The sequence below is a fragment of the Schistocerca gregaria genome, chromosome X (assembly GCF_023897955.1).
Source record: "Schistocerca gregaria isolate iqSchGreg1 chromosome X, iqSchGreg1.2, whole genome shotgun sequence".
NCBI lineage: Eukaryota > Metazoa > Arthropoda > Insecta > Orthoptera > Acrididae > Schistocerca > Schistocerca gregaria.
Window position 1 is genome coordinate 854,622,478 of NC_064931.1, and position 16,599 is coordinate 854,639,076.

General features: G+C 41.0%; 1 protein-coding gene across 1 annotated transcript in view; it reads left to right on the forward strand.

The window, feature by feature from the left end:
- Positions 1 to 16,599, forward strand: part of LOC126298614 (uncharacterized) — a 421,534-nt gene that overhangs the window by 347,127 nt on the left and 57,808 nt on the right. The window contains 2 exon segments of the mRNA XM_049990020.1: positions 2,754 to 2,877; positions 15,422 to 15,575. Of these exon segments, the coding sequence (XP_049845977.1) occupies positions 2,754 to 2,877; positions 15,422 to 15,575 (278 nt within the window).

The following is a 16,599-nucleotide window of genomic DNA, read 5'->3' on the forward strand; positions in this document are numbered from 1 at the left end:
GACACGCGCTGCTCTTCATTGGATCTTCTTTATCTCCTTCTATTAATATGTCATCGTACACGGCCCCAGGCTGATTAGCAGTACTCAAGAGTCCGTAAAACAAGTGTTTCGTAAGCCATTTCTTCCGTGGATGAATTACATTTCCTTAACATTTTTCCAGTTATCCCTGTATGTCATATGATTTTGTTACAATTATCTTTATGTGCTCATTCTGCTTTAGGTCGCTCCTGATAGATACTCTTAGGCATTTTACTGTTTATACTGCTCCCAGTGCTCCCTGGTTGAGCGCTCAGGATGTCTAACTTCCGGGCGGAGGTCCTGGAGAACTGGAACGGGGTACACTAATCCTGTCGGCATCGCAAGACCGTGAGGACTGGAAGACGGAGTTGAGAGCAATGATCTTAGCAGAGGTATGGGAAGGGTCCATTGCCTGGCTTGCGGAGCATAGGTGTGCTTGCAGTTGTATATCGCAAAGTAGGTTAGAATATTACAACTGCAATAATATAACTGAAAGAAGAGACAATCAGTTCAGTTTATCAGTCAGCTGCACGTCTTCGACAGTTAAGTGAGAAATCTGTGGTTAACTTTCTGTGCATGATGTGAAGACAGTACCTGCTCTGGCTGGAGATAATTGGTTGTTTAAAACACTCCAATGTTGCGAATAGATGCATCATCTTTAATACAAAATATTATATAGGAAACGAAACAAGTTAACAGTCAGTGTTGGTAGTACTATTATTGGATACAAAAGACTGGTGATGTATCTCAATCATTTTAAAGCCATTGATTACCCACCTCCGCAGCCGAGGTCGCTATCGCAGGCTTGTGCGGCATCTATCGGCGTTACTCAAATACTTGTTTTCTAAATAAAACCGCCTTTTCCTGCTGCCACTTACTTTACTTTTCCCAGACGTATTTCGCCTTTTTCTTGCTCTAAGGCATTATTAATGGGATCTATAACGATACAGTTTTGTTATTTTTAGATTATCAAACAGTTCATATCGCGATTTTTTATGTAAAAAAGTAATTACTTACGATTTGCTGTGATCTGCGTTTGGTCTGGAGGTTGCGCTACTTCTTTATTACAGACAGATAAGCACAATTTTGAGTTCCGTCCTTTTTCACACTGTTCACCATGTTTCTCCTTCTTTTTTGTGGTGTACTATTGTTCTTTTACCACTCAATACAACTATTTCTTCGGACACTATGCTTTTAACAACGTAAATATTGTAACTTCGTTAAGTGTTTCCCTCTCTTTGGTCTATTTACCTACTTGTTTCCAACCTAACGAAGTATTGTTCAAAGCCAACTTCTGTTCATGATGTTTATATCGTGTGTGTTTATGAGAGAGAGACTGAGCTAAAGAGTGTGTATACGTTTTTTTTTTGGGTTGTGTGTGTGTGTGTGTGTTGGGGAGGGGGGGTTGATAGTTTGAGTTTTACGACACATGAATGACGAGAAGAAGTGATGTCGTGCAGTACCTGATGACCAAAATTTGCCCGATAGACTGGGCTAAATTTCGAGCCTTTCTGCGCCGATTCATGGAATAAAGTCATGTGATGCTGACGTGGTGACTCGTCCGTTGGATGGTCGAGGGCTGCTTGGTGCCATTAGAGATGAGTAGGCTGAGGGTTTCACTTTATCCCTACTTTCTGCCGGCCGGTGTGGCTGAGCGGTTCTAGGCGCTTCAGTCTGGAACCGCGCGACCGCTACGGTCGCAGGTACGAATCCAGCCTCGGGCATGGATGTGTGTGATGTCCTTAGGTTAGTTAGGTTTAAGTAGTTCTATGTTCTAGGGCAGTGATGACCTCAGACGTTAAGTCCCATAGTGCTCCGAGCCATTTGAACCAACCCTATTATCTCTCCCATACTCATAAACAACACAAACTCGGCGCTAAAACTCTACATGCACTCGTCCAGTCAGCTACACGGAACACACGCACTTAAGCCACAACATTCATGTTCCTGAACGGGAGGTGGAGGAAATAAAGTATTTCCAAACAACCTATTAAGGATACGGCAGCCACCAATGTCATTCAACTTTATTTTGCTTTGTGCCTTATCTCCATAACACAAACTCTGCAGTTTGCTTCACCATCGCCTTTTCTGTGGAAGTAAATCTATTCAGTTTCTATCCAAATGCTTAAGGTAGTTTTCTCAAAGTGATCTTTGACATTCTGAAAATATTAACCTTATTCTTATTGTCGTTATAATTAAGGTCATTCAGCCTAATTTTGAATCTGATACCACCAGTCATTTTGAAGATGATCGCGGATGCACACAAGAGGGAATGCATTACCTGTTGCCGCGCGGGATTAGCCGAGCTGTCTAGGGGCTGCGGTCCAGGACTGTACGGCTGGTCCCGGCGGAGTTCGAGTCCTCACTCGGGCGTGTGTGTGTGTTTGTCCTTAGGATAATTTAGGTTAAGTAGTGTGTAAGCTTAGGGACTGATGACCTTAGCAGTTAAGTCCCATAAGATTTCACACACATTTGAACATTTTTTTGAACATTACCTACTAAGTCTTGAGAAATGTGGCCGCGGTGGTCTAGCGGTTCTAGGCGCTCAGTCCGGAACCGCGCGACTGCTACGGTCGCAGGTTCGAATCCTGCCTTGGGCATGGATGTGTGTGATGTTCTTAGGTTAGTTAGGTTTAAGTAGTTCTAAGTTCTAGGGGACTGATGACCACAGATGTTAAGTCCCATAGTGCTCAGAGCCATTTTTTTTTTGAGAAATGTGCTGTTTCTTTTTTCAGTACCTGGACTTCGACAACTTGCCGGACACGAACTTCTCGTGCGACGGAAAGGTGATCGGCGGCTACTACGCCGATGTGGAGACGGGATGCCAGATGTTCCACGTGTGCACCATCGGCCAAAAAGGTGACTTCTGGGGCTCTCCAAGCACGGCTGCAATACCTCGCAAGCCGCTGAACGCTTATTACCATTTACTACTTACCCTAATTTTCTTCTTCATTCCACAATCGCAATGTAATATTATTCAAAATAAGACTAGATTTTAACTTCCCGTCGGTGACTAGACCGTCAAAGCCGGGTATCAAAAAGAAAAGGAATATTAAAAGAAGTGATATCACACATCTAGATTACTGAGGCTGTACGCTCTCACTGCTTCGTTGAAGTAATTCTGAAGAAGTTACGAATGAAACAACGCGCATTCTATATTCTCATAAATCTACGACAAATTTAACAGTACCGCAACGTGTAGCAATCAGAGTTGATTATACTAGTTTGTAGCCTGCTCTGACAAGGAGGAGCATTTTCTTTGCAGGGACTTATCTTCAACGCTCTGACTGCAACATGGAGAAACTAAAATATCCACCTATGTTACGCGGCAAGCTTAAAGTAGAGTCCTGCCTCAAAATTGTTGGGTGATTTCCATAAATCACTTGAGATGATTACAGGGATTATTATTTTAAAAGGTTTCACCTTTACCCTTTCCCATCCTGTTTCAGTTCAGCCACAAATCTGTGTTGAAAATCACAAAGACAGGTTTAGTTCAGTGCAGCTTTCCGCTTTCATTAAATCTGTCTGATGGCCATAGGGAGGAAACGCTACACGGAGAAAAACCGAGCATGGTGACGCAATGGTTAACACACTGGATTTGCTTAATTTAAAGATCCGTTCAGTCAATCATGATTAGTATTATGGTGATTTCCTTAAATCGTTTAAGGCAAGTGGCGGGGTTGTTTCCTTGAAAAATAGACCCCCGATTTCCTTGTATCTCATTGTTGAATATGAGCATGTACGCCATCTCTAATGACTTCCAGCTCCTTGTGGCATGTGAGCATGCGTTCCGCCACTAACGACTTCGTTGTCGATGGAACATTAAGCAATACGCTTCTTTTTGCTTAAAGATGAAATACGATATCTCCTATATGAAGCGGATGTGTTAGAAATATCATCTAACGTCACAAGGTAGACCGCTATTCCAATGTCAGCTTTTATCGTTTGTTTCGAAGTATCAAAAATGTTAATGTTCTATTCATAGTGAATGTAGTGAATAATATCCAGTCTAATGATTTTGATATCTCGGTATGAAATTAATTCATTAAGGCATATGACTTATTTTAACCTGCGTTTATTACATTGGCCAGTTTTATTTTTGATAATGAACAAAAAACGGTAATAAGATTGTTATCGCAGGACTAGTGATCAGTTTAGATCTGTACTATGTCTCTTAACATGTCGCCTTTTCTTTAACAAAATCGTGAGCTTCGTGTGTATCGGATATTGGAAACAATTTCAGAAGGCTCCTGAAGTGAGGTCAGTTATAAAGATGAAGAACCTCCCAGTTAACTGTCGAAGTTTTTGCAGAAAGAAGCTTAAGGCTTAGCTTCCCGCCGCCGACAAGTTCATGAGAGGCAAAGCACAAACTCATAATAGAGGAGTATGGAATGGCCGTGGCTTTTTGAGAGGAACCATTCTGTCATTCACACTAAGCTGTATAAGAAAACCATGGAAAATCAAATTTTGGATGACCAGACAGGAATCTCAGTCCCACCGTTCACGAATTGGAGCTCAGACCCTTACCCACTGTGTATGGTGTGTCTTATACGGGTGCACGCAGGTCAGCTGTCGTCTCAACGCGTTGCACGACTCATTAGTATCTTAGGGTCCTTCTGGGAAGCGACGTAGCACTTGAGCATATAATCCGTGTAATATCCAATTATATGCATGTGGTCAAGGGCAATATGCTGACATCGAAAATATGTTGTAGACGTATCGCACAAGAATTCCCAATGGCGACTCGTGAAGCTTGAGATGAAAATCCTCGCCAATACAAGCATTCTACTATGATTATTGTCATCATCAAAACTGGTTTATAATTTGGATAACCTATGCTCGACAAAGCGTAGGTCTGGGAATCTTGGACCCCGATCCCCTCACACTGTTTCGACAACTCCTCCTTTGCGTGCATCCCGATTAGTACAGGCCGGAATTTTCTCGCTGCTGGGCAGTGGATACAGGTCCTTCTCGTCGTAGGGTCCAAATCTTTAACAGTATGATTTTTTCCAGCTGGCTGGTGGGGCAGTGTGTGGAGCTGGCGCTAGATAATCCCATTCTTGACTACTGACAGATTCATCACCGACAGTCAAAAGCGATCTATTAGACAGACGCGGAAACCAACCTCGTAAACGTCCACGACAGAACGGAGAGCCATCAGTCTGATGGAATTGTGCTGCATCTGCTCACTACACATGACTTCTCCTGTGTTCTCGAATGTATGCACTGACGAGGCACATTGCTGTTATGAAGTTATCACAGACAAGAGAAAGGGCTGATACGTGGCATGGAAATAGCTCAGTCGGCAACTAATAGGTCTTCACGGCTATCTCGCAGAGCATCGCACGGTTGTTGAAGGATGGATGGAGGCTGATTCACACAGCATCAAGATGCTTCCACAGATGCTCCATTAGCATAGGATCTGGTAAATCTAATAGTTATGTGGCTGGAACGATCTCAGGCTTCCCACGGGAGACAATCCGCACGCCCAGGTGAAAGTGACTGCCAAGGATGTATTCATGACCAACAAGCAAAAAATACCTTCCAAGTAGCTTACTGGTCTTAGACAACGCCACGAAAACATTCCCCAGGCCACGAAGCTGCCGCAAAGCCACCTTGTGTTTAGTAATAGTTGCAGGGCTCTGTTCTTCAATTCTTGTTGGACATCAAAACGTCCGTCTGTCGCAAAGTAAACGTAAAGCGAACATGTTTCTTTGTGTGGCCATCTTCGGCAGCAAGCATATTAATACTTGTTTTGCAAATCAAACTGCCTTTTCCTGCTGCTATTTATGTTATTTAATCCATACCTCACATCTGGTCTGGAGAGGAAACGCAAATCAGAAAATCGTAAGTAATTACATTATTCACAAAAAACTGTGAAGTGAACTGTTTGATAATCTATAACTAACAAAACTGTATCATTATAGATCCAACTGATGACGCCTTAAAACAGTAGAAGGCGAAACGCGTATGGATTAAATAAAATAAACAGCAGCAGGAAGAGGAAGTTTGATTTGCAAAACAAGTATAAACGTAAAGCTGTCCTCAGTCAGAAGTTTCGTTGCCTTACTACGCATAGTACTAATGGAGATAGTACACCTGCAGATAATGAACTGACTATACCAGCCAGCTACGGGAGAAATTACAGTTTAATGTGGCCACCAAACCACGGTGTATTCTGGCTTTTCCCATTAAGAGAGGTCAGGAAAAAATCCTATGACCTTCGGATGATTGAATCACAGATCTTTGGATTTGTAGTCTGAGATTTACCCATTTACACATCTGGTCTGCTAAATCACACGATCTTAATTCCGTGCAAAGGTCTCGGTGAATTGTAGGAATCAATATCAAAGCAGTCTGATAGCTCTATCGACTGTAATCATCAGTGAGTGGCTTTAGACATAGCTGACAAAAGTGTGGACTCAGTTCCTCGCCGAACTGAGGGCACATCAATGGCGGAGGCTGTGTTACACGGGATGTCTCCTAGCTGTAATTTTTTGCCCGGTGGGATTACAACTCCATATTTGAGATTGTCAAGCTTGTACATTTCACGGGAAGTGTAGAACCTTTTCTCCTGTAGGAGTGTTGTGCGATGGCTTTGGTAATGTCACACAGCGCACATTCAGTAGTTGTGTTGGCTAGATAGTACCGACTAAATATCCTTGCACCGTAAGTCCAGGCTGATACCTTAACGAGTTCGATTTACTGCGACCCATGGAGCGTGTTTGCGGCCACTGGCCTTGGCGTTCCTTCTGCTTTCCCAGCAAGGCCACTATCCATACATACATAGCTTTCCGCCTAGAGTCCTTCTTTGTGTTAGTATGTGTTACTCTGCAGAAATCTAACGCGAATTGCGATAGCAGCAAGCACAAAACACTAAAGAGGTGAGAGGAAGGGCAAAATGGTCATTGCAGATTGAGCTGATAAATTGCAAAACCATTGTCACACAGGGACTGTAAACTTTTGTGAAAACAAAAAAATTTAATGACACAACACGATTGGCCAGTTTTAGCTTTAGGTGCTGTTTTCACTTAACAACATGCTTATCAAAAGAAATTATGTTGGAATAACAGAAGAGCTCCATGAAACTTCTGAGGATCCACTGACAAGTAACGTTAGCTTATTTCATCAGATTGGTAGAGGACCGAACAATAGAGAAGAAGACTTTCTTATGTCCTTAGAAAAACTAGAGAGCTCTGAGCAGACAGACACCTTGTGACTATTTGAACACCTGATAATCACAGGGATAGAGAAGCTGAATAAAATAGATTGCATTTTAGCGTCCTACTCATGTAGAAGTAGTATAGGAAAAGGAGGAGATGTTGCATATACAAAGAAGTTCAGAAACATTGAAACAAGGTGGTTTGGTAGGGATCACCACATAGAAATATGTGGTGCTTGAGAATTAGTACCGAAAATAGTTAACTTTGATTTGTAACTGTGGGTAGATCGCCAGCGGGAAATTTTGAACTGTGTTAGAAGCATATGGATTCGTTACTATGCTACCTGTCAGACAATATGTGGTTAATAGTTTGCGGTAATTACAGTGTAATTTTTCTAAAGAATTCTGTTAGAATGATCTGGAAACCATATCTGAATCCTAAAACTTGATCATAGCAATTAATTTCCCAAAATGGGTAGGAAAAATGGTAAAACTTATACTGATAATGTTTTCTTTGGTGAATCTCAAAGCAATAAAATAACTGTACACTCAGTAGCAAACGCACTCTCTGATCATGATGCACAGTTAATTGGGAGAAATAAGACAGTGACCTATAGTATACATTCCCCTCTGTAGAAATCTGTTAGAACAATTAATGACTCAAGGACAAACATTTTTAAGAATAGTTTACAAGAGATGACCTATGATGAAATTTATAGTGAACCAAATGTAGGTATAAAATTAGATCTATTCCATTATAAATTTATAATGACTACCTTGCCCAGATGTCTTCCACAGCTTTCACAATCCAAGGCGTGGTAAATTAGAAGAATTTGCCCCAGTTTGTGGGCGAGATAAATATAACAGTCCCCGGGATTTGAAACTGGTTTCCTATCCAGTATCTGAACGCGTAGGCAACGTTCCTACTTTCAGAGGGTATTCAGAGAACTCTTACTGACGCCCGAACAACAGGGATTTACATGCATTGAGAATAAAAAATAGAGCATTGAGAATGGCTAGCTACTAGCCGAAATCTGGATATGCATAATAAAATCTAAAAAGGACGACTAATTGCTGCACTATACAATTTATAAGTCACATACAGTCGCTGAGTGCATCCACTTTTCGAATGGAAGGTAACCTGATGTGGTCTGTGACTTGTTTGGACACTGGGGAAAGGCGGGAAAACATCACAACACTAATAAAAAAGAGATTAAGGAGTAATAAAAACGGAGATATATTTTGAAATCAGAATGGATCAAAACAATATTAAGCAGAGGACAGACTTCTCTGGCCTTACACAATGACAAACGACACAGAAACTAAGTACTGAATCACAGATATACGCACACAGCTAAGTCCAAACCGGTAAGAGAATGCTGAAACTTGGGAAGCAGATCAAAGTAACAAAGTGGGTGGGAGAGGATGGAATTTCGGTGAATCTCACCACATGGCTGGCTCAGTCAGTTTACAGTCAAAACACAATATACTCACTAAGTGAACGAAACGGTGAGTGAAATCCAACGACTCAGTCAGTTTACAGTCAAAACACAATATACTCACTAAGTGAACGAAACGGTGAGTGAAATCCAACGACTCTGTTATGTTCTGTTCAAAGTAATGAACAGTTGAACTGCTAACAGAGTATGGTGATAAATGTCTGCAGCAAGATGCGATCGTGAATGGTGATGATGGCTGCCGCGGATGGTCCACCTGGAAGTTCAAACAGAATGGGCCTGACGTGGCGTCGGCCCAGTCTTTTTACTCTTGTAGCCTCCCGGCTTCAAAGAACAGCGCCATTGCCAACTACATGGGAGGCTGAGGAGCCGGATCATGGTTAATGAGACATAGTAACTGAGCACATTCTTTTTCGCGCAGGGGTTTCTCCACTGACACAGTCGCAACCGTCGGAATGGCTATTTTCTCTGTGTCTCTACGCCTCCCGCAAGCAAGAAAACGACCGCCTAAAACTTGAGTAGTTTTTAACGGTTAATGCCATCTTCAGTAATTGTTAACGCCCATCAAAATGACGGCAGTCGAAATTTTCTTCCAGGTTTTGGTTCCTGAGTATGTTAGGAGTCATTATCATAAAGCTTCTTTTCTATAACAAATTTCTTTAATGGTTTAATTCTTGATTGAATTTTTAAGTACCTCGAAATAAAACGGATCGGTAAATTACGGATACAACGACGGGTTCTTCATTACGAATGGATCCAGACTTTGTCACCTGATCCCTTGCTTATTGATTTCTACTTGACTCTTTCTTCGTTTTCGGACTTGTGCGGCACCCCACGCAAGTGTCTTGGCACACGATGGTCTTGGAAAAGCTACTAACACGAGGTATTGCAATATGATTATTTGAAAGAGCTTTCCTCATAAATTATTCAGTAAGAACATTAAACAGTCGTGTAAGAAACCATGAATCACCATAGGGATTAGAGTATCTCATGAAAGGAAAAGTGAAATTTATTTGTTGGCAAGAACAAGTAATGTTCCTAGAGTATCAGCATGCTGCAAAAACTACCCACAATTACTAAGCAAAATTATTAAAAATCAAGTAACATATACATTATGTCAGAAATCAGTATCTGGGATAACAGACTTAAGTTTATATCGAAGTAGTATGTTGGAAAAGCAAGTCACACAAATTTCAGTCATACAGATGTTTCACCAACTTCTCCCTCCGAGACTAAGAAATAGAAGCTATCTGGGTTGATGGTTTTTCCAACAGAGCACTAAAGACTTACTCCCATTTATTAAGTGCTGTCTCTTTAGAAATATAGGCTGCTTAGAATTATACTTTCGCTCCTTGAAAGGAGCCCCCCATGAAAAACGAGTGACCTTATGACACTGGAACTTTCTGGAAACGTTTGTAAGGCCATGCGGGCGAGCAATAACGAATAATCCATTGAAAGTAGCACTAGTTTCCACATGACGGGGTTCAAATCTGGTGATCTTGGTGGATACGCAGTTTGGAACGATCGGCTAAGATTCGGTTTCCTCCTGGGAGGGACTGACGGCCAATCGCACAACAAATTGCTGAAGAAGTTATTGTTGCACGGCTGAGAGTGCTGGACGTAATGTGTCATCTACAAGCGGTGCACGAGCTGTGTCACGACAGCTGAGCATCCCAAGGTCGACGGTTCGAAACAATTGTGAAATTGTGTTCGTACAAACTCCCCATTACTCAGCAACTTTTGCCACGTGACGCAGATATTGTAGTACACATTGCTCTTAACATTTCTTGCAAGGATTGAAGTTGACGACATGTGTCCCTGGAATATTTTTAGGAGGGTTGAAGCACACTTTTCGCTCACTGGGGCAGTGAACACTCACGATTGTCGCCACCAACGATCGTTCATGAAGTTGTGTGGTGTGACTTCACGGTATAGTTCATGATTGGTCCATTTTTCTTTGAGGAACTCGGACCCCAAGATCCAAGTATATGCATCGTGAATGGCACACATCACTGATGTGCTTCGGCAGCATATGATCCCTGCTCTATGGGAGACATGTGCTGTGAACTTAATTGTTTTCATGCACGATGGAGTCCCATCTCACATTGCTCGTGAGGTCACTGTTTTCATGCACGATGGAGTCCCATCTCACATTGCTCGTGAGGTCACTCGGTTACTCCGTAACATATTTGGAGAAAGCCGAATCATTAGTGGACCCTTCCAAACAGCGTGGCCACCAAGATCACCAGATTTGAACTCCCGCACGTGGAAATTAAAATGCGATTCTTTCAGTCGTTTATTCGTTATTTCTCTTCCGCATTTCCTTACAAATGTTCCCACAAAATTTCATTTTCCTACGATCACTAGTTCTTCACGGAGGATGTCTCAAGTAGCGAAAGTTTGTTAAGAACCCTGTATGTAATGTATCAGTAACTAAGGGCATTTTCCAAAGAGACAGAAATATACCAACATTAAACCTTTCTATGAGATAGATAGTTGGAGAGATATCAATACCTACTGACCCATTTCACTACTGACATCATTTTCCAACACTATTGAGAAGGTGATGTACTCTATAATAACATCTTAGCTGAGCAACAACAAGATATTTAGTAATTCACAGTTGGGAATTCAAACATGGTGCTCAACTGAGAATGCCATTTAAACGTTCTTTCATCATATTTGACAAGCATTAAATAATAAAATAGGATCGGTTAATATTTTCTGTGGCCTATCTAAGACATCTGACTGTGTGAATCACAGTATCCTACCAGATAACTGAGGTTTTATGGAATTGATGGTATATCCAACCAGTTGATAATATCATATCTAGCCAAAACAATGCAGAAAGCTGTACATAATAATTCAAACAATTCAGGCAGGTGAGATTTTTCTGTCTGGAGGGACATAACTTTTTGGGTTCCACAAGACACAGTCTTAAGTCCACTATTGTTTGTCATATACACAGAACAGTAGTCAAAACTAAAACAAAAGCTCCTGTAATGGTTTGTCCACAAATCAATACCTCTTGAGAAATGGGCAAATCTGTTCTCTCATTCCCATCTTTCTGTTACATAGAAATAGATACTATAAGCAGTGCTCCATGTGTTATCCGTATCACGCATCCTGACACATTCTTTAGCCCTTCTTCGCAGTGAATCACACACACTTTCAAATCCGACGAACTGAGCTCCAGTGAACTGGGAACAGGAACTGTACGGGTTGGACGGAATGTGCATGTGGTGTGGATAAGGATATAAAATACAATCTCTCTCATCAACTAGCCGAAAATCAAAGTTCTAAAGTGTTCACAAGTTCTGTATCAACTCAGAGTACCCACGTGCTACTACAAGAAAAGATTTACCCGCACATAACACAGCAGAAACACTTCAATGGGGCCCCGTAAATGTGGTTCGACTTACAAGTTTGGCTACGACTTGTCTATGGGGTGCCAACTCACATTCGTCACCATGTACCCAATGTTCCACAAACGTATTTAATATAAATACAGGCAGGATTTGCTATGTAAAAATAACGTACACACTCAAGCATATTTTTTAAAAGTTTCGCATATTCGAGTTTATTTCCAATAAGAACATAGAAGTCACAGTTCACAACAAATTAATTTCAGAGCCTGACTAAGTTTCTTAAGATCATGCAGGAGGTTGAATAGACCACCATTAATTGAGTGAGTTAGCTTTAGAAAACCTTTAAGGTTCTGCAGTGTCTCAAATTATAAATTCCACAATGGCTACACACTGAGACCTTCTAAGTGCGGCTTGTATCACACACAACGTGAAGAATAACAGGATGTCAAATTAAATACCTTTCAGTCATCTAGTTTCCAAACTTATTTTACTTGGCTACTAGTTTCAGCATTTTACTGCGCCATCTTCAGTCCTCTGACCGACGTATAGGAAGATAGTATCTCTGTTCTGATGAAAACAGGGGGAATACTGAGATTAGTAGATTTCTGCTTGCTACAGCGATCAACTGCCATCAGGCGGGTTGGCAGATGATCGCTATAGCAAGCAGAAATCCACTATCTCGGTCCTGATGAAAACAGGGGCCAGCAATATTGAAATTTAATTTGACATCCTGTATCGAACAGCCTGATGCCGCAACCATCTCTAAAACGATGGACATCCAGAGACTTGAAGAATAACTAGTCCATCAGATGCCGAAATATTTCTGTGTCCGAAAGTACGAACTCTGGATACTTCACACACGTGAACTAGTGACTATTTCACCGCTCATCAGATAAAACTTTCTTGAAACACGGAGCAGTCTAGTTTTGACAAATACTATTTTCTGTAAAGATACATAGCCTTTAAAAAAAAACACTGCGTTTAAACGACCTTCTATTTAATATGCAGCTCTCAAAATTAGTTATTTTCTCAGAAGACACTAGTATTGTAACCAACACCCCAACATATGCACAGCAACAGAAACAACGGTAAGTCATGTTCTTAAAAATAATACCGTTTTTCTACAAATGTTATCACTCAGAGAAAACAACGTATTCAGTTCTGCACGTCTAGAGGTACTATATGAATGATAAATGTAACACATAGTAAGGATATAGTAACTAGAGTGGAAACTTCACAAATTTTAAATATCCATATTAATGAGAATTTAAGCAAGAAAAACACATTTTTGAGCTTCTAAAACAACTCAGCTCAGCCACTTTTTCACTTATAATCATTGCAATTCTTGGTGAGAGACAAATCATTAGGTCTACATATTTTGCTTCTTTTCATTCAGTAATGTTACGGAACAATTCATTTTTGGAAACAAACTTTTCATTCCTCAAAATCTCACTGTAAGAATAACACTTGGTACACGTCGACGACATCTTGCAGATATTTATTTAAGGAATGCGCGTTTTGAACACTGATTCATAGTATATGTATTCCCTCACGAAATTTATTGTACATAATCCACTGCAATGCAAAAGAAACAATGATTCACATGATCACAATGCCAGAAGAATAAACGATGTCGATTATTTTACATTAAGGTTGCGTTTAACACAAAAAGGGTTGCTCTGTGCTGCCACCAAAATTATTGATCATTTACCCCTATTCCATAGAAGTATTTCTATTTATGAAATATGTAAACGATAATGGCTAGGAATTACTAATTAACATCTGTAAATATTTGAAAAAACCTTTTAACTTGTAGCAGGTATCCATAAACGTTCAAACGTGTGTGAGTTTCTAAAGGACCAAACTGCTGAGGACACGGGTCCCTAGATTTACACATTACTTGCACTAACGTATACTAAGTACAACACACACACACACACGCCCGAGGAAGGACTCGAACCTCGGGCGGTACAATCCGTGACATGGCGCCTCAGACCGCGCGGCCACTCCGCGCGGCACTTAGTATTCCAGTTGTTCATTGTGAAACTCACGAATGTTGCATTGCGTTGAGAACCCATGTGGACTTGTAAATCAACTATATATCTATGTATTATGTAACTACTTTCTGAATTAGTTGCCCTTAAACCAAGTCATTTATTTGTTACTTGTCAATCAGAGCCATGCTGCTTCGCCGCCATATTGCTTTAGCTTCTTGGTTCTGATCATTGCCCATGAATACTCTTACACATCAGAGGCCACTTGCTGTATTAAAAAATTAGCAGTAAGTATTATCTCTTATCCCAAAATAAGCTTTCACATTCAGAAATGCGGCTGCTCCCGGCGGAGGTTCGAGTCCTCCCTCAGGCATGGGTGTGTGTGTTTGTCCTTAGGATAATTTAGGTTAAGTAGAGTGTAAGCTTAGGGACTGATGACCTTAGCAGTTAAGTCCCATAAGATTTCGCACACATTTTTTTTTTTAACATTCAGAAAGGGAGGTCGGCGACTACGGTTACGGTGGTCGCTGCTAACTAAATGTACTGTGGAGTGGTCTGACACCTTACCGAGACATTAGATGGAAATGGTGCTCATAAGTTATGTGTTGATTTTTGATGGTCCAGCGTATCTTTTATGCTGAGAATCAATGACTATATGCTTGAAGGGACATCCTCATGAGCACTGCTGTACACTGTAAGCAAGAAGCAAAAACGTATTTAATTATTGGTCAGTTTATTAATGAATCATTACTTATTTTTCAATATTCAAATGGTAGCTATGCAACACCCAGCTTCAGTTGTGCTTAAATGATCACTGGCTACTTAATGCATTGCTTTACATCTCAGGGCTTTTCTATTCACTTCCTATGGGAATAGTTCACTTCTTATTACAAGACACAGCCTACACTTGCTCCCCAAGAGAACGGTTTTAACATTATGAAACGACTGTTCAACGTTCTTGGAAGTATATTCTGGTGCATAATGACTAGAGTTCTGTGAGTTCACATACGCAGGCAGGTTCAACCACGCATCATCTGAAGAAATGAAAAACTGAGAGTACACATGTGTCGATCCACTTTATTCAGAAACCATCGGTAGAGCTGGAAACGTACAGGTTGGTCTACAATCACCACAAGAGAAAATCTGTAAGGTTAAAGCTGCACAATTCTGTGAGGATAAAGAGGCAGATTCTTTTAATACCTAATTTCACAGGTAAGCGGTGTTCCAGTTTTGTCAGACTCCGCCGGAAACGCTTTCCCTAAAGGGCGTACAACATAACTTAACGAAAGTTTATTAATACACTGCCCGCTTGCTTGCTTGTGTGGAACTGTGCTCGCGATGTGATGGGAACAAGATACCTTCTGTTAATGTTTATCGACCTTTCGCAGAAAACGATGATAAAATGGTGTTGTGTGATTACAGGAGAAATAACCGACATAAAGTTCCTGTGCCTCAACGGCACCGTATTTGACCAGGAGACGAGGGTGTGCGAACGTGTAGACGAAGTGGACTGCAGCAAGACCGAGGGATTCTACGACCTCAACCTCGAGCTGTACGGAAACAATGCTGCTCTCAGGTAAGGCGACATACAAGCTCCTTACGGGGGATTTTTAGCGAATGTATAACCTTACTCGTACGTATAGGTAAAAATTTCCGAACTAACGAATGTCATCAGAACACTGTTTTTAGATTTCTTAAATATTTATCTGCGTGGGACAGTCATCTATTCTGGTCACTTGTAAATATATTTTGATCCAGCCTATAGGTCCTTTTCTGCTTGCAGTTCTCTGTGCTGCAGTAGTGTCTTCGCTAAATACCAATTCCGTTCACGTAATAAATATTACCTGTCTAGGTCACTGATTTATTCTGCAATTATCCGCGGTCTCTACATTCTGAGTTTTTGCTGTCGGTGACTAGTACCAATTTCGATATACCCTTTTTCTTTGAAATTACGGATTGAATTTCGAAAACGGCCATTTTTATCACTTGGAAACGGATACGCGAACGATAAAACCCTTGTAGCACGACATTGGTATCTTTACTTGTTTCAAATAAGAGTTCATGAAAAAGCCCGTGGCTTCAATGGGACGTTTTTCAAGTAACCACGAGAAGTGAGTAACCCTACCAGCCACATAAAGACCTTCTATAATAAGTGAAACATAGTCAAAAGGACAGAATGGGTAAACACCAAACTGACTGATTGACATACGAATGTCCAAACTAAACCAGAAATCCTAGGACCATGCAGTTAAAACCTTAAGGGGTTTACATGAAATGTATTCTCATTCGCGAATACGGACAGCGTCAGCTGTATAATGGAATGACGACAATGAAAACTAGTGCCGGAGCGGGCTTGAGCCCAGATTTCTCTTTCGCGAGCGGCTACCTTAACCGTATTGGCTATCCATGCAGGATTAGCGACAAGGCCCAAAATTCCATATGTCGTCATTCATGTGTCACAGCCTCTATTTGTACACATTATGTAATTCCCGTAGAGAGGAAGGACACTTAAATGAAAGCTGCTGCCTGTTTCCGGAGGATAAATATGATATTGCAGTGCCTGTGTTGTACGATGCAATGTTCCTTCGGAGATACATATG